The following is a 26,927-nucleotide window of genomic DNA, read 5'->3' as shown; positions in this document are numbered from 1 at the left end:
TGTTTAGATCCAAGGATATACAGTAAAGTTCTAAATTATAATTGATTGTTGGATGTATGTGCGTTATCACAGACTTTAAATTTATATTTAGATCGACAGCGGCTAAGTCACAATTACATCTGTGATGCACGAAATATCACATGGTAGCCACTGTAGCTATTATATAGCTACGTGGTTATAGTTTTTTTAAAATAATGAAACTTGATTATCTTTCAATTTATGCTTTATTCTTCTTACTCGGGTCAGTCTAAATTTGGACTTCTTGTGTTTCAAGAGATTTATTGAACGATAAAAATAATGCTTTTTAGTGGATAGCGCTAAAGGAAGCGAAAAAAGCGAGATCAAATTAAAATCAATGCTGATCATTTATTTTAGATACAATAGATTAAGAACACCGGACGATGTTAAAATTCTTCCTCTGAATATGAAAATAACAATTGTGCATGTAGACCTTCCCATTAGGTATTTCATTTCAATTTCCCGTTATGTCATGATACATGTAAAAAACCTATGAAATCATGAAGTACTTTACAATTTCCTGTAACCTAGCCTCTATAGCTGTATAGCTATACCTGTATTGTCTATACCCGTATTGGATTTTCATTCGAATTTTTCATTCATCAAATTAAATACATTAGCAGCAATGAAACAGCTGAATTGCTCAGTTGAATAATTCAAAAAGTTACAGTTAAAAAATTAACTAAATAAATTAAAAATTTCAAAAGATAATGACCAAAAAATAATGTTGAAAAGGGTGTTAGATCTTTACATTACATGCACCGCGGGGCTGTTTTTCTATTGGAAGGAAGAGCTCACGAAAGAAACGAGCGTCGACATTAAGGGCAGCAAAAAATTTTGACTTTCATCGTTATCTTGAGATTGCTTAAATTCTTTTATAAAAATTCACAGAAATATCACAGAAATTCGTGGAAATATTTTGCAACTTTTTACATTTTTTCAAGCTTGTCGTTATTCCTTTGTTTGCAGTTATTCGTGGAGTACTTGCTGACAATGAATGCTCCATAAGAATTGAAAATCTCAAGCTTATTGTATTTTAATTTTTCGCAGGTTCCGCTGAAGAACAAAATTATTTACAGAACAGTGGAATGGGGTTTGTTTTTGATGTAGTTGAGAGATTTGAGCGAAAAATAAGATAATATATGAATCAAGATATTAATGTGATAACCTGTCCCCAATCTTACTTCAAGCATGGAGGTATTGTGGTAAATGAGATAATCTCTACATTTACTATAAGAATCAAATCATTGGGGGCGTAAGTTGTGCGGTGTTTGTATTAACACTTGTTTGCCAAACTCAGTTAAAAAAAAATTTGCAGTTATAAATGTTAACATAGCATCGACGATAAAGAAACTTCCGTTTTACTATCAAGTACATCACGTATTACCTTTGTTCTTTTATTAATTAAAAAAGGACACAATAAGGCGACTGCAGAAATACACCTTACACAAGCTGAGAAAAATTAAGATACATACAAGTCAGACGAACAATAGAGCTGTGGCTTTCGCAAGGTTTTAATTGCAACTGCTGGCCAAGGCTGTCGGCGTCCTCAAATGTACAGTGCCATATTCAGTATATACAAACACTCATGCCACAATTATTTAACATTTTACAGAATTTTTTTGCGTCAAATCCTGCCCTTTACGAATCGTCAATAATACTTTAATTGTGTTAGAAAATTTGGAAACAGAGAAAAATTAAGATACATACATTGGTTGACGACGCAATGCTATAGAAGATAAGTTTTTTATATTTTGCCTCTGTTTAGACAAAGTGCCGAAACAAAATTAATGCATCTAAAGTTTGTGAACACGGCAAAACAGGTTAATGACTTCAAGTGCTAAATGACAAAAAATTATATTGTTCCCATAGCGTATTTTAAGTTCTTAAATATCAACTTTGGCGACACCAGCTTTTTTTTATTGCTTACAAGTGTCTGTTCACAAGACGACAGCAGCACAAATACAATGAGAAATGGCAAAAAAAAAATGCATCCAAGAATAATGACTTATGAATAAAGAATGGTTTAAGTGATAGGGTTCAGCGGTAAAGAAATAAGAGCAACAATATTTCAATATTAATTTTAATTTGGTATACAACAAACTTCTAGTTTATGCATTGGACAGCAAATTTGTGGGATATTATCAAAGTATATCACAACGAGCAAGGATCGATTCAATTTAGGCAATTTTCACAATTTTCTTCGTAACTTAGCTATGTTATTATAACATTCTTCATTAACCATGTTAATTAGCTGTAAAGTGTTGTTGTTAAGTCTACGTTTTAATGTGAACAGGTGAAAGGAAAAGCATGTAGAAACATATAAATTTCGAAAAACCGTATTAAAGTTAGTTGTATAATAAGTCCCTTACTAAGCAATCGCGAATTCTTTAAAGAGAAATATCGGATTAGATGTTTGTTTATGTACAGACCGCGCAGGCTGGAGAGCGAGTAAGCAAAGTTAAGAAAGTGTTTATTATTAAGCACTATTTAAACTGACACAAAGCTTTCTTTACTTTTTTGTCCTCGCTGTTTTGGAAAAGTTGGCATTCACTTTAGTTTACTTCTTGTTTTCAAAACTCTTGTTATTTGCTTTAAGAAATTTTTTTCCATTTATTTGTAAAATTACCTGTAATGAAACGCCGGTTTGAATTGATATAGATCTAAGAGACTGTATATGGTCATTGTCAACATTAAGTCATTAACAGCATTTAACTGTGTAAAAACATGGTGGCCTCCTTCTATCACAAGGACGTTTACTGACGTATTTCCTCATCATAATATTCATTAGGGACGTTTAGACTAAATATTCCTCATCAATAATAAAACAATTCTGAAGTGAACAGGTGCATAGAAAACACGTAGAAAAACATAAAATAAAACTCAACATTCGCTCCATTATAGGGCCGTATTTAACAAATCGGAAGGTCAGGTAGCAATGCATGGTTAATAGGATGTTATAAGAAATAATCATATTTACATAAGGTGTTAGAATACAAAAGGAGACGGTTTCAAATAGATTACATAAATTACGAAGTTAGGAAGCAAAATATAGTGAAATGAAAAGAGTTGAATAGAACTGCCTTGGACGGATGTTAAGTCATAGTAAAGGAAACATACCGAAGGTCCAATTTGCTGAAAAACTCGCTGCTGTACATATAATTAGATAACAGGCTGCCGTTTGCCAGCTCAGCACTCCTATTACTCAAAAAAAGCATTTTACTCGATGCCAATATAGTAATCATATGCACAATGAGATATACGTGGCACAAAAAATTCAATGGACTTGCTCTACTGTATTTTTACTATACTGTAGATAAGTGAAGACTTGTAGCTATTGATTATGAGGCTCTCGTTAAGGGAGAGTTTGTATGAATCGTGAGAAGAGGAAATTCTTTCAAAGTCGTCCATGTTGGTGGTATCTCCAAATATGCTTATGTTAGCAAAAATGCTCGATGACGCAAGGCGTGACGTTTGGTTACCTTCAAATAGAGATATTCTCATATGCTACGAAAATCCGATGTGTAAATGATGTGTGATTTGACCCATATACAATACGTACAGCTACAACACTTTAATGAACACACAACATCCAATCTCTGAGGTTTGAGATTTTTTCCTAAAAGGGGAAGAAAGAAAATATACGTTAAGAAAGGTGGAAAACAAATTTAATTAGTACATGCGGTAAGGCGGCAGCACTAAGGCGATTTTTTGTGTGTGTATTTGAAGAGAGTGCATACCTGAGAAAAAAAGACAGAAGTAGATGGATTTTTTGTGAGCATTCATGACGGGAGGTTTTGGGTTAAAGGTGTTGTCGAGGAAGCGACGTGTTATTTTGTCAAATACGAGGGAAGAAAAGCCGTTTTTGATGACTAACTATCTCGTAGATTCGAGTAAAACAAAAATTTTCAAAGGCAAAACAAAACTTTGTAAAACATTCTAAAGGTTTTAAAGATTTGTAAAAAACTGTCAAAGATTTGAAAAAGATTTTCGAAAACAAAGATTTGATGAAATATACACACGTGAGGCTAGTGAACGTTTGCCATAAACGGAACGCAGCTGCAATGCCTCGTACGTGGGTTAAGCCACACGTCCTTACAGACCAGATTTTCGAAGCATTTGGGAATATTTTCCCTTGCAGGTAACCAAATGTCAAGCCCTGCAACGGAAACGACCGAGCAGTCACGAAAACAACCGAGCACCAATTAGCATAGACAGCCTGCAAATTTGTCTTTCTATGTAAATAATCTTTACTAATTGTATTAAAACAACAGATTCCTAAAGAAATAAACAATGCAGATGATTTACAAAGCAAAACCAAATATGAGGGTATGATACGTTACTGAGAGCAAAGTTCGAATACAAGCACGATATTTAAAGTAGAAATTCGGTAACTTCCATACAACATAGGATGATCATAAATAGCGTTGGACGATTATCAAAAAATCAGCTCATGATTTTTTAGGAAATTATCACGATATTCGATAATATCGCGATAAATACGATAACAAAATGCACCACATTATTTTTAAATTTTGATCAATAATTGAACTAAACATAAACAACAAAGTAATTAAAGTTTTATGATAGTTACTTAATATTCAATAACAGTTACCGGATGACACAAATGCAGCGGACACACAGCGCAAGCAAAGCATGCAATTTCATTGTTTAGCGGATCAATGCATAAATATCAGTGATTTAGTCTAGCTTTTGTACTTTACTATATCGTATTATGTTTGAGCTACGTTTTCCGGAAATAAAAAGAATCATCTAGGTTCTATAAAGCTAAATGTACATAAAGGCAAAGAAATATGATAGTCATCAAGCATGACAATAGCTTCGATAAATCAATTTATCGAAAAATCACTCGACCAAATCATAAATGTGTCAAAGTGTTGGTAAACATCACAATACCTTTTCAAACATGAAGTCAATAACTGCAAAATTTTTTATGGTCTATTTTGTAGAGGCTGCAAAGTCCATTAATGAAAATAACGCTGGTTGCTGGTGCAGTTGGGGCTTCAGGAGAATAATAAAGACATGTGTACCGCTTTTTCAACGAACTGCGGCGTCTATTCTGGATCTGCTTGATGCATTGGAACGCATTAATCGCTTGGACAGTTTTGAATAGGTCCACAAGATTTGATATAGCAATATAGGTACCAGAGTGACATGTTCCGTCACTGGATTAAAAAAATTTTCGTGTTTGTTGCAAAATTCTTGTAGAGATCTTCACTCAGACCTTAAACAGCCAAATTATAACCACGATAGCGACGGGTTTGATCAATTGCTAATAGTTGAATCACACGTGTTTTACTTGTACATAACAATGACAGGTCCATTTACATCAGCAGCTCTTTGTCAATCATCAACTTTAGATAAAATTTCCACCATACTGTGAACATCTTTAGAAACATCATGAACCGGCCACGATATGTCATGAATCACGGACCATACGACCTTTTTTAATATCCTAAGAAGCAAAAAAAGAATAAATGTAACAAATCATTTAATCATAAAGACATTCTTTAGAAATCTGTTGTTCTTACGGTCAGTAAACACAAAAATATTTTCCGCAACTGCGTAAAAACACTTTTTATATTGCGCATTTAATAAATACGACGAGTTTTTTTAAAAGAAGCATTTCACACTAAAAAAACTAATCCTAATCTCAACGTTCACGTTTTTCATTTTAACACTATATTCAGCCTGTAAATACACTCATAAATTAGTTCCAACCAGTATTTCATTGTAATATTTACAATCTAATGATAATTGTATAACTGCATTACATTACTCTTATATAAAATTATCATGCATATACATAATATTCTTATTATACTGAAGATGTCATCATGAGATGTTGAAACACATTTATTTTAATAAAAACTCGTCGTATTTATTAAATGCGAAAAATATTTGCATAGCGAGAGTAAAGTCGAGCTGGCTACGCTACTGAATAAACATATACATATGAACTTTGTATGAAAGAGAAGTGTAGTGGTTTATTTTCAACAAATTATCTAAAACAGAGATTTACATATGTTTATACAAATTTCTTTTTATCCGAATGATTCCGACTTTTCTCTTATAGAAACCTATTGATTGTAAACACGTGTTTCTGATTTTTCTACAAAGATAATGAATATTTTATTGTTTTATTGCAGGTATGTCGAAGCTTGTAATTGAATGTTCAATCTTCTTTAATGATGTGCAAATGGTGTAAAAGCATAACAAAGAAGTATCAAAAGACCAGTTGCTAAAAATACTATCCTCACACATTTATAAAAGCGAATAGTATGGAATGAAGACACTGGAGTGGATTACTTGTGACTTTAATTTTTATATACAGCTATACAACCATTGTAATTATACAAAAAATCACTCTACACAAAGACTTGAACACATAATGACTTAAGTTTCAACATCAGATCACTTTTTAAAGGACACTAATCACCAGACAAAAATATATCAAAACTTTTTACATTGATTATATCAGATAAAGTCGACTCATAATTTTGATATCTGAAATTCAATTCTAAGATTCACTTCTTGAAGACATCAAATATAAAACCACAGATGATACGAAAAACTCTTTGATCTACATATCAAATTGCCTGTGATTCTTGGTTTTTGAATTTATTCGTATAATTGTAATTTGGAGAAACTACAACGTGTAATTCCAATTTAATTTGATGCCGCAAAAGCAAAAAATAAAAGAAAGAATAAGAATAGCACATAAATATACGCAAGGAGAATATTTTGCCGTCTGCTGAGTCTTTGTTATTCGGCTTCGTCTCAAAACATTGTGAACTCAATATTTAAATAACTGGAATGAAAGCATAAGGCACAAATTGAAACCAGTTAGGCAATTGCGCTTCATGATTTGTACATCTTGTAAAATTTTGTGTCATTGCTTCTCAGCAATGTCTTCTTTTCCGTTAATCACCAATCTAAGACGAAGCACAACGTTAACTAGCATTTGTAGTCAAATCATTAAGGAAATTTAACTAACTCGATATTTTGAATGTTTAAAATGATTATTATCATGACGATAAGAAGCAAGACAGGAAAGGACAAGAACAGCACCATCTTATTAACACTATCAAATCAACTCCATCCACTAAAACTCCTTGTTTCTCACGTTAGGTAAATTCATGTGATGAACGACTATATCACGAGAAATATTATCGAAAGATTTGTGGGGTAGAAAATTTTAGTTATTATATCAGCTACTTTAGCTAACTAAACAGACACTTGGTAAGAACTACCGTAGTACTTGAGTTTTCTCATAGGGGTTAGAACATTCTGATGATTTCAAACTACAATCCTCTTCCACAATGCCAAATCGTACATCCAGTTCCTACGTATACACAGGAGGCTTACATTGTGATACCCATTGCTAATAACCAAGAGGACAGACTGAGTAAACATATTGTAACATGAAGTTGAGTTGTAATTTTCCTTTCTAAAAGGTAAGTTCTTTATTACTTCTATACAAATTACAATCATTCTTAAATAATTTTGATGAACAAAGCAAACGGTTGTTAAACTAACCTATGGATTAAGACATGAAAGTGAGCAGTCGCCGCAGAGTGTTTGATTTGAGCATTTGATAATTTAAATTTGAATTCAGAACTATTCCTGACTTGCAACCATTCTCTTGAGATTTACCAAACAATGTTGCTCACCTACGTCGGCTAGTGCCAACAATAACACTAATAAAATATTCATTTCTATCAAACCGCCAACATAGCTGAATTGCAAGTGAAGAATTCACTCTCGTCAAATGTTGTCAGTAGATGTCCAATAGCTTCAATACGCATTTTACTGCACGTTCGAGTACAAGAGTTTAAATTGGTCCTAACGAACAGCGAATACGACAAGAATAGAAAGCAACCAGGAGCTACAACTTCACCAGTAAGAGCACCATAATTTCTACCGTTTATAGAATAAAAATGAATGACAAAGATGAGCTTAATAAACATTAAGTGAGCAGGAGACGGACAAAAAAAGCAACTGAACTATAAATAACAAGTGATTACTTGAAAATATCAATAGACTACTCTATATTACATGACGAGAAGAAACTGTTTTTCTTGGGGCTCGTCTGCTCATATTCTTATGAAGTGAAAGCTCATACATCATAATCGTTGGTGTGTGTTCCAACTAATAAAAACAAATGAATCGGAGAAACTCGTGATAGGGTTGGCTATATTTTTCATATCTAGAGTCGAGAGTCTCTGAATGATATTCTGTACTTCTGTATTTGTAACAAGTTGATATTTTACTCATAATTCAATCATAATTCGAACGCAAATATAAATTTTAACCGCGTTTAATGTTGCGGAAGTTTAGTAGCGACTACCTAGATCATTCTTTCGGTGGGTGTTCCGCCAGTGTTGAAAAACAAGGAGAGGGGTTGACAAAAAACTATAGGAGAGAAGGACGTGTTGGGCGATCATATGCATTTTTCTTGTTTTGTAAAATATTGTCTGGTAGCTTCAAACCCATTTCTTTTTTTTTCGTTGATCGTTTGTCTACGGCCAAACACAATGCTCCTAGCACTCTAGCAATCAAATTATCAGAAAATTCAATTAACTCGATAACTTTGGATGAGTTTAAAATGAATATTATAATGGGGATAATAAGCGAAGACACGAAAGGACAAGAACAGCAACATTTTACTAACACTCATATAGTTGGTAACAAAGTAAACTCCATCCACTAAAACTTCCTGTATCTTACGTCAAGTAAATTAATGAGATGGCAGTGTGTACATATTCATATATATTCCATTGACTCCAAAATTATGAATGAATGAAAATCCCGTTCCCCCTAACTTATTTAAAGAAAGTACTGAGCATGCTACGCCACTGTTTGTTTGTAATTTAACTTTATTTCTTATTTAATGTACTTAGATAAAATGTATTACAACTATAAAATGTATTACAACTATAATTCTATTTAAATATTGACTACATCCTTAGCCTAAAAATTTGATGTTATGTTCCAATTTGTTTTCAAATACTGTTCAGAATCATTCACTCTCGTTCACTCTTATAGTTAAAAAGGAAATAAAAATTTTATGTTTAATTATATTCTTTCATAGTACGCTAAATTTCAAAAAAACGTCAAATAATTTTGCAAAAAAATTCAACTTCCCAAATTTTTGAGAACTTTTAGTATCCGTTCAATGACTACAATACGCAGTTCACTGCACTGTAGCAGAATTTGAATTGATCCTAACAAAAAGAATGACCAATATGACAAGAATAATGACCAAAACAGCAGCTACAACTGCACCAGCAATAGCTCCAATGTTTCCACCGTCTACAAGATAAAATTGTATGACAAATCATAACATTACCAAAAAATTTTGTCTTTCAGCGATCATTTGTGTAAAGCTGAGGCTGTAACCGCTCTCACACCTCATGTATTCATCCCTGTTAACTATTCATGATTTATTTATTATATAAATTAGGTTTTGAACGCAATGAAATTAGAGAAGAGGTACACAAAATCAGTAAGGCAGTTATTTGTTGGAATTGATTCGGCTGTATCATCAAACGATATGTATATTCATCGTTAAAAATTTTCAGGCATTTCACTATACTGAAATTTGCAAAGATCTTGAATCATTGCACTTTAGACATCGATAAACTTCCTTATGCTATTGAAAGCAAACACAAACCTGAAGACTTGTGCTTTTGGGCAGTTGCTGCCACTGGACTCCAGTCAGTGGAATAATAATCACCCTGAAACGAAGTGAACATTTATATTTGAATAAAAATTGCAGCAATCAATGCTGATGAAAACGTAAATAAAAGGTCGCACCTGATCATTTATGAAAACGCGCTGAAATATTTTGTAGCTAGTGCCAGGTTTTAGCGGGCCATTAAAATAATTTTCCCCATTGGCACGCCGTGTTGTGTTATCACCATGACCAAGTGTAAAATTAGGCTTAAAGTCTCTGCGAGAGACTACAGCAGCAATATACGGCATTGGTTGTGTGGAAGATATGGCCTTAGAATAAGTCACTAAGTCTGTGTTTTTAAAGTTGGAAGGCAGTCGACTGTCTTCTGTGACATTTTTCATCGCAACTACATAGAAATATCTGCAAATATAAGGCAAAACATTTTTTAAAATACATGCATAACCTCTGCTTTTATTAATCGTTAAAATATGTGTTATGCATGCATACGCAATGCCAAAGAAAAGCGACGAGTCATCAAAGCTTTTCCCAGAGAGATATTTAGACTACCTCAATCCCACATGAAACCAACTGTCCTATACTTAGCCATGAATACGAAAAACTCAAAAAATATTTTTAAGTTCCTTTAAGTTTTTTTACAATAATTTGCTCTAGTAAAATACATAGTTACCGGTATTCCAAGTTTGGATTTTGCAACAAATAAGTCAACGTATTTCCAATCTGCTTGGTGGACAGTGCAGGTGCCACTAAATAAATAAACTTGAATAAATTTGTCCACTTAAGCAAACCTGTGCATAAACCATAGACAACTTACATCTATTTGTAAATACCCATTTACCATTGCTGTAACATCCAGATCCCACTATTGTAGAAGCTAAAACACGAACATAATATTTTGTCACTGGTTTCAGATTATTTATGACCAAATGCTGTTCCTCGATCATATACTTTATTGAACAGGTTTCATTCTCCAAATGTGTAATACAAACAGTGTAACTGACTATCTTTCCATTTGTTTTGTTCTTGTCTGGTGGCTCCCACGTAACTGATAACGATGAACTGCTTAAGGCGACAATTTGAACATTTAAAGGTGGACCTTCGGGAACTAAACAAAAATAAAAACATCTGTTTTTAAGATTTATGTAAAACATTAAAAACACTTTAGAAAGAAGTCTTAACAAGTGTACACTGTCATTGTTAACTTAAATATAATACAGTATAAGAAAAACATGTTTGAAATAGATGTCGAGCAGAAAAGATTTGAGCTTTCGAAAGTCGTCCACGACAATAAAATCATCAATGCAATAACAGACGATATGTATACACAAAAACTGATATGAACTCACCATCTTCAGCAGTTCTAAAAGTAGCTGTAGTTGATCTACCAAAGCCTTCAGAATTGCCAGCGGTTACATTAACTGTATACGTTGCGTAAGGAACAATATTCGTAATGTTGTACGGTTTTTTGTCAGTTACCTCCAAAGTTTTATTGAAAACAATCATAGTATCTTTCAGCAAAATCAATAGATATCTTGTGAGAGGATTCGAGATATTTGTACCAAGTTTTACACCAGTTTTTTGGGGATGTTTCCATGATATCTCGAGGTACGTCGATGCAGATTTGGTTGCAATAAGATCTGTTGGCTTGTCTGGGAGTAAGTCTGCACGATAAAAGAAAAATCTACAAATTGAGTAATGTGTAGCCCTTAAATAAAATCAGTCTTTCTGCTTTTTCTTCAATAACACGTGTTAAACTTAACTGCATGTTGAAAAGGCTCGTTTTAATAAGTTTATTTCATTAGAGAAAAAAATTTAACATTTCAGCCTTCATGGAAAATTGTTCACTTTTGTCAATTAACACTTATTTAATTAAATCTCAGAGTAAAAAACTTTATGTATTGAGTAATTAAGTGCTTACAGTGCAAAGTAAATGTGGTAAATTTTTTTCACCTCTTACCTCCTCCACAAATTTCAATTCGTAAACACGGTGCACCAACAAATTTCAAAGGAAAGATTCGCAAAGCTTTTGATTTAAGGCCACCAGAAATCTTTTCAATAGCCGCATCATTGTAACCATTTTTGTTTCCTAGATAAATCTGGAATAAAACAAAAAAAAAAATTTTCGTGTATTTGCAGCGTAAGGTTAGAGAAAAGCCAGGTTTGTTTAACGCAGTCTAGAGGAGAGTAGTTTATGCATTGTCTATGTATCTCTTCAAATCATGCACATAGCTACAATTTAAACTTTATAATCAAATTCAAGATTCTTCCGTAGTGATGGAGTAACTAAGAGAATCAACACAGTGATGTAGCTAGCCCACAAATTTGGTTGTGCTATATGTAAATTTTTCAGTGCTCACTTACTGTAAAAACTATTGATCTCTAAAGAAATGAATAATGATAATGATCTGAAATTTACATAGAACCAGCAATTTTGCGTGCCGGCTATACCACTGAATCAACAGCTTCTTAATAGCAATTTAAAAGTTTACTTAGTTAATAACTTCATTCCTTTTTTAAATTTCCCATTAAATTTATACTATACAAATTCGAAAATTCTAACCTTACCTTCTGGGATTTTTCAGTTTTCCAGTTCACACCATCAATGTTTGTCTGCAAGTGATATTCAGTTACAAACCTTGAACTTGAACTGTCACCAAAGATTGCGATAACGTTAACTGTATAAAGACTTGGGAAATTCAGTTGAAAATAATAATTGCCATCTGCAGCAGGAGCACACCATGAACTACCACTGGATATTCTTGCTTTAGAAGCATTACGACTCTTTGGGAAGGCAGTAAACCAAGAATCTGGGAATATTTCTGCGTTTTTTAATAGAGGATTACCACAAACATGACCTTAAATAGAAAAGGGATTTTATTGAAATTCATTACAACATTAGAACTGGTTTGATTCGATAGAGAGCAATGATGCAATACCATATTGTTCTCTATTCACGAAAAAATGGCAAAAATTAAAAATTGTTGTCTGAATAAAGAGAAAGAGAGAGAGAGAGAGAGAGAGCAAAAGAAGTATTTGAGGAATAGAACTGATTTTGCATGCTTTTATTAAATAAGGTTAAATTCCAGTTGGAATCAAGCCAGCTATGACAAGAAACCGTAAGTATCTTCTCTAATAACAACAATACCGTGGCGATTTAAATTCCATTAAAGAGTGAACGTCAATCATCGTGCAGATCAATGACAATTGGACATTTTTTGAAGCACGAAATGAACTAGCAAGGGTAAAATTAATTTAATCCTCTGTATTCGCAGCAATCCTGTTTTATTTATTCTTTATCCAAGAGTAGCAATCGTATATATTTTGTGATTCTATAGCTTTTTGATACTTATAGCTCATTTGTAAAAGAAGAATTGTGAAATTCTCCAAGTTAGCGTAAAATACAGTGACACCACGATGACAGATGTAAGTATTGATGATAAAGGTAAGTCATGATGCTTAACAAAAGACAGATGTAAGTTGAGAACACAAAAGTAACACATTTATTCCTTAAACTCTTTGCTCAAACCTTTTTCTACCGTCATGCAAATGTGTCCAACAGTACGTTAACACATTCAAAAAATTGAACAAGAATGCTTACATGTAATGTACGAATATTGAGAGCAATCATCATTTTGAATGATAGCACATTGAGATAAATCATTCACTCGACCATCACATTTGACATTTCCAGGTATAAACGATTGATGCAACAAAGATGATAGTGACATTGAGCCTTTCCAAGATGCTGCGGTAGGATAACCAAGATGTTTACAGATAATGGTCTTCATTTTATGCAAAAGACTGTTGTTGCATATGGTGAAGTTTCGAAACTTGGTAATAACATTCACGACACCTTCACTGGGAAGATTCGAGTGAGACAGGCGTACATCCATAACTACACAAATCAAAAATATTTTTTCCTTTAAAATGATCATGGCGCATATCTTAAAATGAAATCTGTGTTTATAGAAATGGTTTTATGAACACAAATATGTCAAATCCCGTCAATGAATAAAATATATACACGGAGTTAGAATATCAGAAAAACACAGAAGGTGAAAATAACTTTATAAACAGAAAGCACTTAACCAGAAATGTTTCACACATTCTGATGGACACAGTATCTTATAGATTTACAGTTAAAGTTGGTATGCACTGTTTTGATTTTAATTTTTAAGTCGAAAATGAACTGCAGACAAATAACAGAGAACTTTACTTTTGTGATTTAAACACGAATTACAATAAAGTATGTCCAAGTGAGTATGTGAATCATTAATGAAAGCAGAACAAATACTGTTTTTTTACAGGTGAGTGCTGCGTTTAGCTTCCCAATTCATATGAATTGTAATGAATATGTCTTTGTATATATATGCAATATATATGAAAATTCTGTAGTGGGAATTCATGAAAATACGAATACAAATCCAATTGTAAATGTCACTTTTGGCCTACATAGAATGACCAAAATATCTTAAAAAAGAAATCGATTTGGTAAATCAAAATGACTGGAATAAGTGATGTTTCCATGAACAAAGTTCGCATTAACAAACTAAAAACACAAAATTGACCAAACCTTTAAACTGAAGCAAAATATTGAGGACACAAGTTTAAATGTCACATTATATAAAGACACTAAATTAAACCATACGAGATAAAACAGCATAAACAAACCACGCCTGGTGAAGACACCCGACGAAAATTCAAATTTGTTTCACTTTTTCTAAATTGATAACGTACATATTATAAAAATGAACACCATACCTTTGCGCATTAAGGTCAAAACTTGTCCCGAAGCACTTATATCATAAGCAAAATATAATCTGCTTGTATAATACTTACGATTGCAAATTTTTCTGTATGGCATACTTGTGTAGTTACATTGATATTCAAAGTAAAGGTATTTCTCAAAACCAGGACAAATATTTGAAGGAAAATGATTATCATCAACAGTTATATTACATTTTCTTACACCATCACAGTAATTTTTAAGGTCACATGTTACATCGACACTCCAACTTTGGTTATAACTGTAGCCACAAATGCTTCCTCTTCTCAGTCCACGATATTCTGCAACTTTTATCACCATATATTGATCATTAGGACATCCAACGTTTGTTATATTTTGTCCAGCACTTGTCACTGATCCTATAGAAGACACACAAAAATAAGTACATTCCAATTTATACAAACTTATTTGTGAATTCCTGTAAAATAAAAGTTTATTTGATAAAAATGAAGTGTGTGATGGCAGTGACTTTACTGGCGCCATTCCTATATCTGTGGCCTTGCAGTGGCTTTTAATCAGAGTTTAAGTAAATATACGCTAACTGGGTGAATATTCTCACTTACCAAAATTGAATCGCTGATCTTCTTCATTTTTACAACTGACAAGTTTCAAAACGCCAGTTCCTGCCATACATTTATTATAGCGTGAATAGAATAGACCACCCCAAAATGTTTGGGTTATGGCATTGATGGCTACGCATCCTCCAGTAAAATTTCCATAAGGCAACTTTAAACCAAATCCGTTGCCTTGTCTCACAAGACAATTTGTTGTATTCAGTTTCATGATTGAGCCAGATTGTAAAAATTTAAAATTAGCTCTCATGTCAAAACAATTCCATGAAAGCTCCAAGAAAATTGCAAAAAAATTATAAACACACTTTCCTGACTGAACATGTTTGATGAAAAATCCATTCATATCTGAAAAAGGACAATGATACATGATAAAATTTATTGAAAATATCACGCTCTACAAAATATATAAATAAAATATGACTTTATCAAAAATAACTTAGCATACTGAATTCTAACAATAGAGGAAAAAACCCTCCAAAAAAAAAGCCATCTTGAAATTCAACCTTTCTAAAGAATTAAATAAACCAATTGCTGTTGAGGGTCATTTAAAAAATAATGGCGTATAAAACAATTTAAGGCATTCAGCATGGAGCATTGAACTAAAATACATAAAACGCTACCTGTAATACAAAACTCTAATAATTTTTTAAAGCGGTGATTTTACCCCAGACACGCGAGACTTTTCCCCAGACACGAGTGTGTAGTGAATCACTTATTACTCCTCGAAAGAATCTCGAAACACTAAACGCGCGTGTCTTGGGTAAAATCTTGCGTGTGTGGCGTACGATATGGCTTCAATTATTTGCTTGATGTAGCGTTCCATGTATTTTCGTTCAATGGCATGGAGACAGAAAAATTTTACAAACAATTTGAAAAGTGTAAAAAATGAATTAATACAATTTTTATGGTGCACGCTTTTTTCTTTTTCATGTAAATACGCAATGAAAACTCTCTGGACTGACAGTTTAACTCTTTTGGTGTTTTTTCGTCTTTATTCTCGATAATTTGAGCAGAGTAAATCACTTGAAAATCTCGAAGAAGATTCCCCCAAAATATTTTTTCTATTTACAGTTGTCTCATAAAGAAAATTGCGTCACCTACAGATAATTTTTAATGTTTTAAAGGTGATAATATATTGACAAGTATCTGAAGGCTCTTAGCTAATCGCAATCGAGATTGCATCATCGTAGATTTGCAGTGGCTTTTAATCAGAGTCTAAGTATATATACGTTAACTGGATGAATATTCTCATTTGCCAAAATTGAATCGCTGATCTTCTTCATTTTTATAACTAACAAGGATTTCCTTCTATACAATTATTATAGCGTGAAAAGAATAGACCACCCCAAAATGTTTGGGTTATGGCATTGATGGCTCCGCATTCTCCATTAAAATTTCGATAAAATAACCCCAAACGAATTCCGTTGAACAGTCTTACAATACAATTATTTGTAATGAGCTTCATGATTGAGCCAGATAGTAAAATTTTAAAATAAGTTGTCACATCAAAACAATTCCATTCAAACGTCAATTTTAAAAAATATTGAAAAATTTCAAAAATATGATAAAAATATCAACTCATATGAATTGTAATATATATATATTTGTATATAAATGCAGTGTATATGAAAATTCTGTGGTATGAATTCATGAAAATATGAATACAAATCCAATTGTAAATGTTTTTGGCCTACATAGAATCGCCAAAAGATTTTAAAAAAGAAAGATATTTGATAAATCAAAGTTACTGGAAAATGAAATGTTTCCGTGAACAAAGTTTGCATTAATTAACAAACTAAAAACACAAAATTGACCAAACGTTTAAACTGAAGCAAAATATTGAGGACACAAGTTTAAATGTCATATTATATAAAGACACTAAATTAAACCATACGAGATAAAACTTCAAAAACAAACCAAGCCTGGTGAAGACACCCGACGAAAATTCAAATTTGTTTCAATTTTTCTAAATTGATAACGTACATAGTATAAAAATAAACACCATACCATTGCGCATTATAGTCAAAACTTGTCTCGAAGCACTTATATCATAAGCAAAATATAATCTGCCTATATAATACTTACGATTGCAAATTTTTCTGTATGGCATACTTGTGTAGTTACATTGATACTCAAAGTAAAGATATTTCTCCAAACCAGGACAAATATTTGAAGGAAAGTGATTATCATCAACAGTTACATTACATTCCCTTTCACCATCACAGTAATTTTTAAGGTCACAGGTTACATCAACACTACAATTATAATCAAAACTTAAGCCACAAATGCTCCTGTTTCTCAATCCACGATATTCTGCAACTTTTATCACCATATATTGATTATTAGAACAACTGACGTCCGATATAATTTTTCCAGCACATGTTACTGAGCCTATTCAAGAAACACAAAAAACAAGTAATTTCCAATCTATACAAGCTTATCTTTAAATTCTTGTGAAATAAATGTTGATTTGATAAAAATGAAGTGTGTGATGGCAGTGACTTTACTGGCGCCATTCCTATATCTGTGGCCTTGCAGTGGCTTTTAATCAGAGTTTAAGTAAATATACGCTAACTGGGTGAATATTCTCACTTACCAAAATTGAATCGCTGATCTTCTTCATTTTTACAACTGACATGTTCCAAGAAGTCAGATCCTTCTGAAGCTATTATACATTTATTAAAGCGTGAAAGGAATAGACCACCCCAAAATGTTTGGGTTATACTATTGATGGCTCCGCATTCTTCATTTAAATTTACATAAGAGCGCAACAAAGAAATTCGGTTGCCTCCACTCGAAAGACAATCTTTTGTATTCAGTTTCATGATTGAGCCAGATTGTAAAAATTTAAAATTAGCTCTCATGTCAAAACAATTCCATGAAAGCTCCAAGAAAATTGCATAAAAATCTTGAACACACTTTCCTGACTGAACATGTTTGATGAAAAATCCATTCATATCTGAAAAAGGACAATGATACATGATAAAATTTCATACAAAATATATAAATAAAAATAATATGACTTTATCAAAAATAACTTAGCATACTGAATTCTAACAATAGAGGAAAAAACCCTCCAAAAAAAGCCATCTTGTAATTCAACCTTTCTAAAGAATTCAATAAACAAATTGCTGTTGAGGGTCATTTTAAAAATTATGGCGTATAAAATAATTTAAGGCTTTTAGCATGGAGCATTGAACTAAAATACATGGAGCGCTACCTGTAATACAAAACCCTAACAATTCTTAAAGCCGTTATTTTACTCTAGACACCAGAGACTTTTCCCAGACATGAGTGTGTAGTCAATCACTTATTACTTCGCGAAAGAGTTTGAAACACTAAACGCGCGCGTCTTGGGTAAAATCTCGCGTGTGTGGCGTAAGATATGGCTTCAATTATTGGCCTGATGTAGCGTTCCACGTATTTTAGTTCAATGGCATGGAGACAGAAAACTTTTACAAACAAGTTGAAAAGTGTAAAAAATTAATTAATACAAATTTTACGGCGCACGGTCTGTTACGATGGAAATAGGAGAGTTATGGTTTGTTTACGCATTTTTAGTGATTTATCGGGCCACCTATGGAATCTGTTTCTCTTGAATTTTTTTAAGATTGTCGGCTGAAAGCTGGTTTTTAAACTTTGCCAACTAATCCGTGAAGTTTAAACTGTATAAACTACCATGTCTTTCGTTTTTGATGACAAGGAAGTTTATCTGAACACTAAATACAAATTTGTGCCGAGAAAAAAAATGATGATTTAGGTCAGTATTATACAAACATGAAGACAAGGAATATATAATTCAATGTAAAACTGAGTTATGAACTCTGTAAGCTGTACACTCTTTTTTGGTGGAGTTGATTTAGGTTGTGCTGTGAAATAGTGCTCTTGATTATAAAAATACCAGAGTTGCACAATTTAAAATTACAAACACTTTAAATAAATATCATGCCCAAGGCTTATACAAAATTGTGAGGCTTTTTTTTACAGGTTTATACAGGTTTATACATGCAGAGAAGAGATGCATACAAATATGTACAGAGATATTGTACAGAGGGTTAATAAACAACGAAATTTGTTTCTACTGAAGTGAAATGTAAACATTCTCCGGTGAAAATTATTTAACAATTTTTGGATGAAGTTGAGCATGATGTTAAACATGTTCGGCTTTTCCGGGCGTGTATTCTATTAGCTTTGCAATTGCGAAGAAATTTCACATAAGAGTTTATGTACATTATGAAATAAATATAGGTCAAATTGTCGTATGGATTTGACCAAAGTTGAATATGAAGCACTATAATCACAATGGTGCACTATAAATTAAACGGAGACGGGAGAATTTAAAATGAATTGCCCTTGTATGTACCTTGTCGTTTTAGATTCACGTTGATGAAAACATAACAGTTGTGACTTTTTCCACCGTATAAAACATACTTGTAAGGGATTTTGTGTTGTCCGATTCCAAGTGGTTTTGTCCACCATGGTGGTTTTTCTATTGTTTCAATTATGTACTTATGTGAACACGTGAAGTTTTCAGGTTCTTTCCATCCTGAGAGTGCACTATAGTAGTATGACCTAGTAGTAAAGTTCAAAATCATCGGGCTGCATCCACATGTCCCTAAAAAAAATTAAGTTATCTTTAACTGGTTGTCCAGAGAAAAAGAACAAGTAGAAAGTGACACTAATTTGGCCACAAAATGTTACAAACTATCCTTATTAAATCGAAAGTCTTTGTTAAACCCAAATAGACAATAACTATACAGACCATATAATATAACTGAGTAATTTACTATTTTTGACTCTACTGTCATACTTTACTTTGCTTTTGTAACTAGACAGAGGAACAATGAACGAGATATTATGCTGCGTCAATGCTCTGAAGCTAGTGTATCCAAATCAGTTGAGTATTTTAACATGTACCTTACGGGTTTAAACCATTTACTTTATGTACCTTACTTTAATGCACTTTCTAAGAACACGGTTTCAATTAGCGTTATTTAAATTAAACAGTACCTCAGTAAAATGAGTGTTGTGATTGTTTGCCAAGTACATGGCCAGTTGATGTTCTGTACTTATTGTAAACTGAACTGTTGTTTACTTTACCTTCAAGTGGACATATTTCACTAAACATTTTAAATCGCTCCAAAAGATATTTCTTCTCCTCAACACAACAACGTGTAGGAGTATTGTTGCATTTCGAATCGATTTCAATTATATCCTCGACAAATTTCTTCCATTCTTCCTCACAAAACTCAAGCTCTTCATTCCAACCCATTTTCATTGTGAATCCATGACCAAATAACAGCCACAATAACCACCATATCACTAAACTCATCATTGCATAGATCCAAGGATGTAGAGTAAAGTTCTAAATTATAATTGATTAATGGATACATGTACGTTATCAAAGAAGACTTTAAATTTATATTTAGACCGACAATGACTACGTCACAATTACATCTGTGATGCAAGCAGATAACGATCAAAACGTATTTTTGAGCAATATATGAGCATTATCTAAAAAATTCTTTTTAGCAGAACTGTGCAGCGCGAGAAACTGTTCAGAAATAGATCGAGTTAGTCTCATATGGCTGCATGATGGCTCTCTCAATGGTAGCCATGGTAGCTATTATATATGTACGTGGTTATAATTTTTTTAAAATAGTAAAACTTGCTTATCTGTCAATTTGTGCTTTATTCTTTTTGCTCGGTTGAATCTAAATTTCACCTTTTTTTTTTTCAAGAGATTTATTGAACGATAAAAAAATGCTTTTTAGTGGATAGCGCTAAGGAACGAAGAAAGCGAGATCAAATTAAAATCAAAGCAAATCATTTATTTTAGATACAATAAATTAAGAACACCGGACGATGTTAAAATTCTTTCTCTGAATATGAAAATAACAATTGTCCATATGCAGAGCTTCCCATTAGTAATTTCATTTCAATTTCCCGTTACGTCATGATACATGTAAAAAACCTATGAAATCATAAAGTACTTTACAATTTCTTGTAACACAGCCTCTATAGCTGTATAGCTATACCCGTATTGTCTTTATAACAAAACCCGTATTGTCTCTATAACAAAACCCGTATTGCATTTTCATTCGAATGTTATAGTTTATTGAATTAAATACATTAGGAGCTATAAAACAGCTAAATTACTCAGTTGAAAAATTCATAAAGTTACAGTTGAAAAATTAACTAAAGAAATTAAAAATTTCATAAAATAATGACAAAAAATATTGTTGAAACTAGTTTTAGATATGTACATTATATGCACAGAGGAGCTTTATTTCTATTGGGGAGGAATTGCTCGCGATATAAATGAACGTCGATATTAAGGGCAGCTAAGTAGTTTTGGGTTTCAGCGTTATCTTCCGATTGCTCAAATTCTTTTATAAAAACTTACAGAAATATTTTGCAACTTTCTGCATTTTTTTAATGTTGTTGTTACTCCTTTGTTTGCAGTTATTCGTGAAGTACTAACTGACAATGAATACTTCATAATAATTGAAAATTTTAAGCGGATTTCACTTATATTTTTTGCAAGTGCCGCTGAAGAACAAAATTATTTACAGAACAGTAGAATAGGGTTTGTTTTTGATTTAGTTGAGAGATTTTAGAAAAAATATAATAATATATATGACTCAAAATATGAATGTAATAAGCTGTCACGAATCCTACATCAAGCATAGAGGTATAGTGGTAAATGAAACTCAGTGGAAGAAAAAATTTGCAGTAATAAATGTTATTATGGCATCGACGATAAAGAAAGTTCCGTTTTACTATCTTACCTTTATTCTTTTATTAATTGAAAAACGGACACAATAAGGCGACTGCAGAAATACACCTTACACAAGCAGAGAAAAATTAAGATACGTTCAAGTCAGACGAACAAAAGAGTTGTGGCTTTCGCAAGGTTTTACTTGCAACTGCTGGCCAAGGCTGTCGGCTTCCTCAAATGTACAGTGCCATATTGAGTATATACAAACACTCATGCCATCTGCCCTAGTTATTCAACATTTTATAGAATTTGTTATGCGTCAAATCCTATCCTTTACGAATTTACTATTATACTTTAAATGTTTATAAGTTTGGATGCTGTTGTTGGTTGACAAAGCAATATTATAGAAGATAGAGTTTTTGATATTTTAGAGAATTACCTCTGTTTATAGCTACGAAGCAACGAAGCACAAATAATGCATCTAATGTGGGCAAACACGGCAAAACAGGTTAATGACCTTTAAGTGCTTAATGACGAAAAATTATATTGTTGCAATATAAAACGCATTTTAAGTTTTTGACTATCAACTTCACCAACAGTAAATTCAATGTGACTTTAAAATAATTTTCTTATCTCACGATCCATACAAACTCTCCATTCATGAGAGCATCCTAATCACAAGCCTTCACCTAACGTCCTAGAGAGTTCTATTCCACGCTATCCCTTTTAATTGCAACTTATTGTGCTTCCTAACTTCGTAATTTATGTAATGTATTCGACGCTGTCTCCTTTTGTATTCTAACACCTTATGTAAATATGATTATTTACATATAAGTAACATATCCTATTAAGAATGCAACAATATTCATTACTGTCTGAAGATGTCTTAAGTAAAGACAAAACGTTACAATAAATTTCATATTTGAAACGGCTACCTTTTAGGCTTAACTTAAAGCCTTATGTTGGCATTAATTTTATCACCTAAATTTGATTTACGCTGTAGCAAAACGTTAGAATTTCATGTATTGCAGCCAAATTTAGCTACCAGTTTTAAAATTTTCATTCAAATTTTGAATTCATTTAATCAAACAATTATAAGCAGCTATAAGACAGCTAAATTGCTCAGTTGACAAATTCAAAAAGTTACAGTTGAAAAATTTTAAAAAATTAAAAATTTCAAAAGATAGCGATTTAGAAATAAAATTAAAAAGGGTTTGAGTAATATTATTATTATTAACACTTAATAAAGTACAAAATAACGAAACGAAACGAAACTCAGTGGAAGAAAAACTTTGCTGTATTAAAAGTTGAAAAGGCATCGATGTTAAACAATCATCCGTTTTATCATCAACTATATAGAATGAAATTTACGTCTTACCTTTCGTTGTTTTGTGATCTTCACGTCTTTTATTATATCGTGTATACAATACGGCAATTACAAAAAGTTAAGATATTGCAGTTAAGACAAGAAGACTGCAGAAATACAACTTAAACCAACAGAGAAAAATTAAGATACATACAAGTAAGACGAACAAGAGTCGTGGCCTTCGCAAAGTTTTTTTCGTAGCTGTTAACCAAAGCTGTTTCCTCCAGTGTGCAGAGTTGTATCGAGTATTTATTAACACTCATGCCGTCTTCCCCAGATGTTCAACGAGTTTTTACGCGTCAAATCGTATCCTTTACGAATGTAGAGTAACATCCTAGCTTTATACGTATGATAGTAAATTAGGATGATGTGATTTGATTAACAAACCTTGTTAGAAAATAAAATTTTCAACAATTTAGAGAATTATGTTTATACGAAGTAAATAATACTAATGCATAAAAATATTAAGGGGTAAACACGCTAAAACAGATTGATGTGCTCAAAAACGAAAAATTATATCGTTCATGCATATATCTTAAGTTTTTAACTATGAATTTTACCAATACTACATTCATTCCTCTTACAATGAACAATACTGTCCATTAGTATTATTAAGGCATCATAATGTGATAAAATTGTGCACTTAAAGGCTTCTTGACTTGTGTAATAAATTATGGAAGTAGATAAAAAACTTGCAGTGATAAAATGACTAATTGTACATGAAAAAAAATTAAAATAACACCAATCCTTAGAATGAAATAATACTGGCATGCAGTCACGAGCAAAATTTTCTGTCACAAATATTCAAATTTTAGGCAAAAGAACAAAAATTTACGACATATTACAAGCTGTTTGCTTATTGTCTTCAAGTGTTTGTTTGCACCATGGACACAAAGACAGCCGCACGTCACAAATATAACGAGAAATGACGAGAAAAATAATGCTTCGCCTTAGCCGTTTTGGTAATTGAAACAATACACAATTGAGTCCAGCATTGTATTTTAAAGAATTAAAAATAAAATGGTTTTGAAAGTTACTGATCTTAAAGTTAAAAGTGTTCTATATAGTATTGTCTGCTATCAAAGTTAAAACTGTATCACCTTTTGTTGTCATTTATTTCGACATCACTTTACTTTGGTGTAAGACAAACTTTTATACACTTTTTAAAATATGCTAATTATTTTTAAAAAGTTGACTTTATGTCTCCATTCTGAAGTGAACAGGTGCACAGTTATGACTGGAGGTTTTGGGTCAAAGGCGTTGATGAGAAAGCGACGTGTCATTTGGTCATATATGCGGGAAGGAAAACCGCTTTTGGCGAGTAACTTTTTTCTGTATTTTAGAGTTCTATGTGGAAAAATTTTCCAGAGAGATTTGATGAAGTACACATGAAGATAGTGAACGTTTGTAACTAAGTGTAATGAAGCTGTGGAAGTTAGTGAAGAGGTCAATGAAGGTATAGGTTTGCGGCTAACGGAAGGGGTGAGTTTTACATTTGTGTATTTTTTCAAGTGTGGCAGCTGAAACGCATTGTATGTGTCAAAGCAAACGTCATTTAGACACAAGACTTTTGAAGCATTTGGGAATATCTCTCATCACAGCTAACCAATATCCCGCCCTACGTAATCGAGCAATTTTGCTCACAAAAACACATGTGGAAACACCACCATATTGACGACTTTAAAATAATTTTCTCTTCTCACGATCCATACAAACTCTCTATTCATGAGAGCATCCTAATCACAAGCTTTCACCTAACGTCCTAGAGAGTTCTATTCCACGCTATCCCTTTTAATTGCCATTTATTGTGCTTCCTAACTTCGTAATTTATGTAATGTATTCTACGCTGTCTCCTTTTGTATTCTATTACCTTATGTAAATAAGATTATTTACGTATAATTAGCATATCCTAATAAGAATGCAATAATATTCAATAATGTCTAAAGATGTCTTAAGTAAAGACAAAACGTTACAATAAATTCCATTCTTGAATCTGCTATACTTTTGCCTCAATTTAAATCCTTATGTTGGGCATTAATTTTTATCACCCAAATTCGATTTACTCTGCACACGCCTCTCGCTATCTTAAAAAATAAATCGTTTGAATGTGTGTCGTCAAGATAATAAAACTCACTTTACAAGTGCTCTTTCTTCCACTAACAATTCGTATATGGCTTTTGTTTCTTTTTTTTTGCGTTTTGCTGTTTGCTTCACGAAGTTTGTTTACATTTATTTGAAAATATGCATGTAATGGACTACTGGCTCATTATGAAAAAGTAAAGAACAGGGAAAAATGTTTCTGAACCAATCAAAGTGCGCTGTTTCACCGGAAGTTACGCTTGAGATATTTCAATGTGATTTGTTGCATCTGAAAGAATTGACAAAGTTTGGAAAACGGGTTGCTGAATTGGAGATCTCATTGATGAAAGATTGTATGTAGTTTACATACGTAGATTAACAATTTCAATCTTTATGTACAACATTTTGGAAAATCGTGTGATTGAAAAGAGTCATATTCTCGCTTGCATGCAGAAAAATTGTCGCTTATACTTTTGCTATAAACGAGATTACTTACCGCTGATCCAGAGAGCAACGCAGCAATTAGATGCATTAGAATACATCAACCAATTGGACAGATTAACGAAATCTGCAAGATTAGAGATATCAAATAGAACCACCACTGAAATAAAACATAATTTCCATCATAATAACATAGATCGAATTAAGAATACGCCAGTTTCAATTAAAATTGATTTTCAAAATATAAGGATTAAAGTTTGTTGCATAGTTCTCACCCTCCCCTCCCACGTATATGAAGAAAGGAGAGCTTCAATATCCGCGCGATTATATGAGATGTTAAGTGAACGCGCACTCCCTATACATACATGACCTGCACACAACAATGACAGCTCCTTTGACTTCAGCAGTTCTTTTTGAACCTTCCACTTCAGGTAAAATTTCTGCTAAACCGTGATTATTTTTCGGGTGGGGCCATAATTTTCTGTGACGCGTAGTTGATTACGCGTATCATCCAACTTTAATTGATGTCCTTTAAAAATTATAAACATATATGTATTATTAATTATTAACATCTATTACTATTTCACTCGTTGTACATTTTATTATCAGGTTTTTATAATCTGTCTGATATAGAGTCTTGAGTCCTTAAATAATCCATATAGAGTGAATACTCGATAGAATACAAACAAAATACGAAGTAATACGAACAAAAATCTACTATACATGTCTGCCTGTCCACTTAATGCTTTCTACATCAACATTTTAAATCTACATAAAATAGACAGCAAAACAATGGATTCATGATAACGATGTCATTTTTTGTCACGACTGAATCCAATAACACTGTTTACCAAATCTGTTGCATTTGGTTGTTTGCATTGGTCAAATATTGGATATTTCCGAAAGATAAACAGAAAACTTATTACAGCAAGTATTTCTCGAAAATTCGAAGTGTCTATATCTGGAGCAATGTGAATCCCAATAAATAAAATCTAAAAACTAACCATTAAGGGAGAAATGAAATATCGTTTTTTAAAGAAATTTGTGTTTTCTTTACGACTTCCAAAAATAAATGGTTAACTATAAAACAGAGCAACGGGTAGAAGAATACAGTCAGCATGGATGGATTGGTTTTTGACGGGTAATTTTCGTAGTCAAACATTTTATACGACATTTTAGAACAAATATTCAAATCAAGAAAAAGAAGCAAAGCTAGAACACTGCTT

General features: G+C 32.5%; 2 protein-coding genes and 1 long non-coding RNA gene across 3 annotated transcripts in view; 1 reads left to right on the top strand and 2 right to left on the bottom strand.

Annotated features, from left to right (window-relative positions):
• LOC124451774 (receptor-type tyrosine-protein phosphatase delta-like) overlaps positions 1-26,927 on the bottom strand; it is a 102,007-nt gene that overhangs the window by 51,345 nt on the left and 23,735 nt on the right. The window lies entirely within an intron of this gene.
• LOC124451801 lies at positions 3,538-26,927 on the top strand. Its single transcript, XR_006950677.1, has 3 exons — positions 3,538-3,622; positions 20,150-20,154; positions 26,918-26,927. It is a non-coding gene; the product is annotated as an uncharacterized LOC124451801 (long non-coding RNA).
• LOC124451777 lies at positions 8,901-23,734 on the bottom strand. Its single transcript, XM_047002381.1, has 14 exons — positions 23,194-23,734; positions 20,195-20,459; positions 19,458-19,709; positions 17,691-18,053; positions 17,180-17,485; positions 13,335-13,631; positions 12,302-12,591; positions 11,694-11,832; positions 11,083-11,397; positions 10,551-10,841; positions 10,407-10,482; positions 9,859-10,138; positions 9,716-9,779; positions 8,901-9,354 (listed from the first exon to the last, which is right to left on the bottom strand). The coding sequence occupies exons 2-14, from the start codon at positions 20,427-20,429 to the stop codon at positions 9,236-9,238; spliced, it is 3,027 nt and encodes a 1,008-aa protein (XP_046858337.1). The 5' UTR covers positions 20,430-20,459; positions 23,194-23,734; the 3' UTR covers positions 8,901-9,235.

The sequence above is a fragment of the Xenia sp. Carnegie-2017 genome, unplaced genomic scaffold (genome assembly GCF_021976095.1).
Source record: "Xenia sp. Carnegie-2017 unplaced genomic scaffold, XeniaSp_v1 HiC_scaffold_24, whole genome shotgun sequence".
Taxonomy (NCBI): domain Eukaryota; kingdom Metazoa; phylum Cnidaria; class Anthozoa; order Malacalcyonacea; family Xeniidae; genus Xenia; species Xenia sp. Carnegie-2017.
Note: the sequence above shows the minus strand (reverse complement) of the source record. Positions and strands in the feature narration are given on the sequence as shown.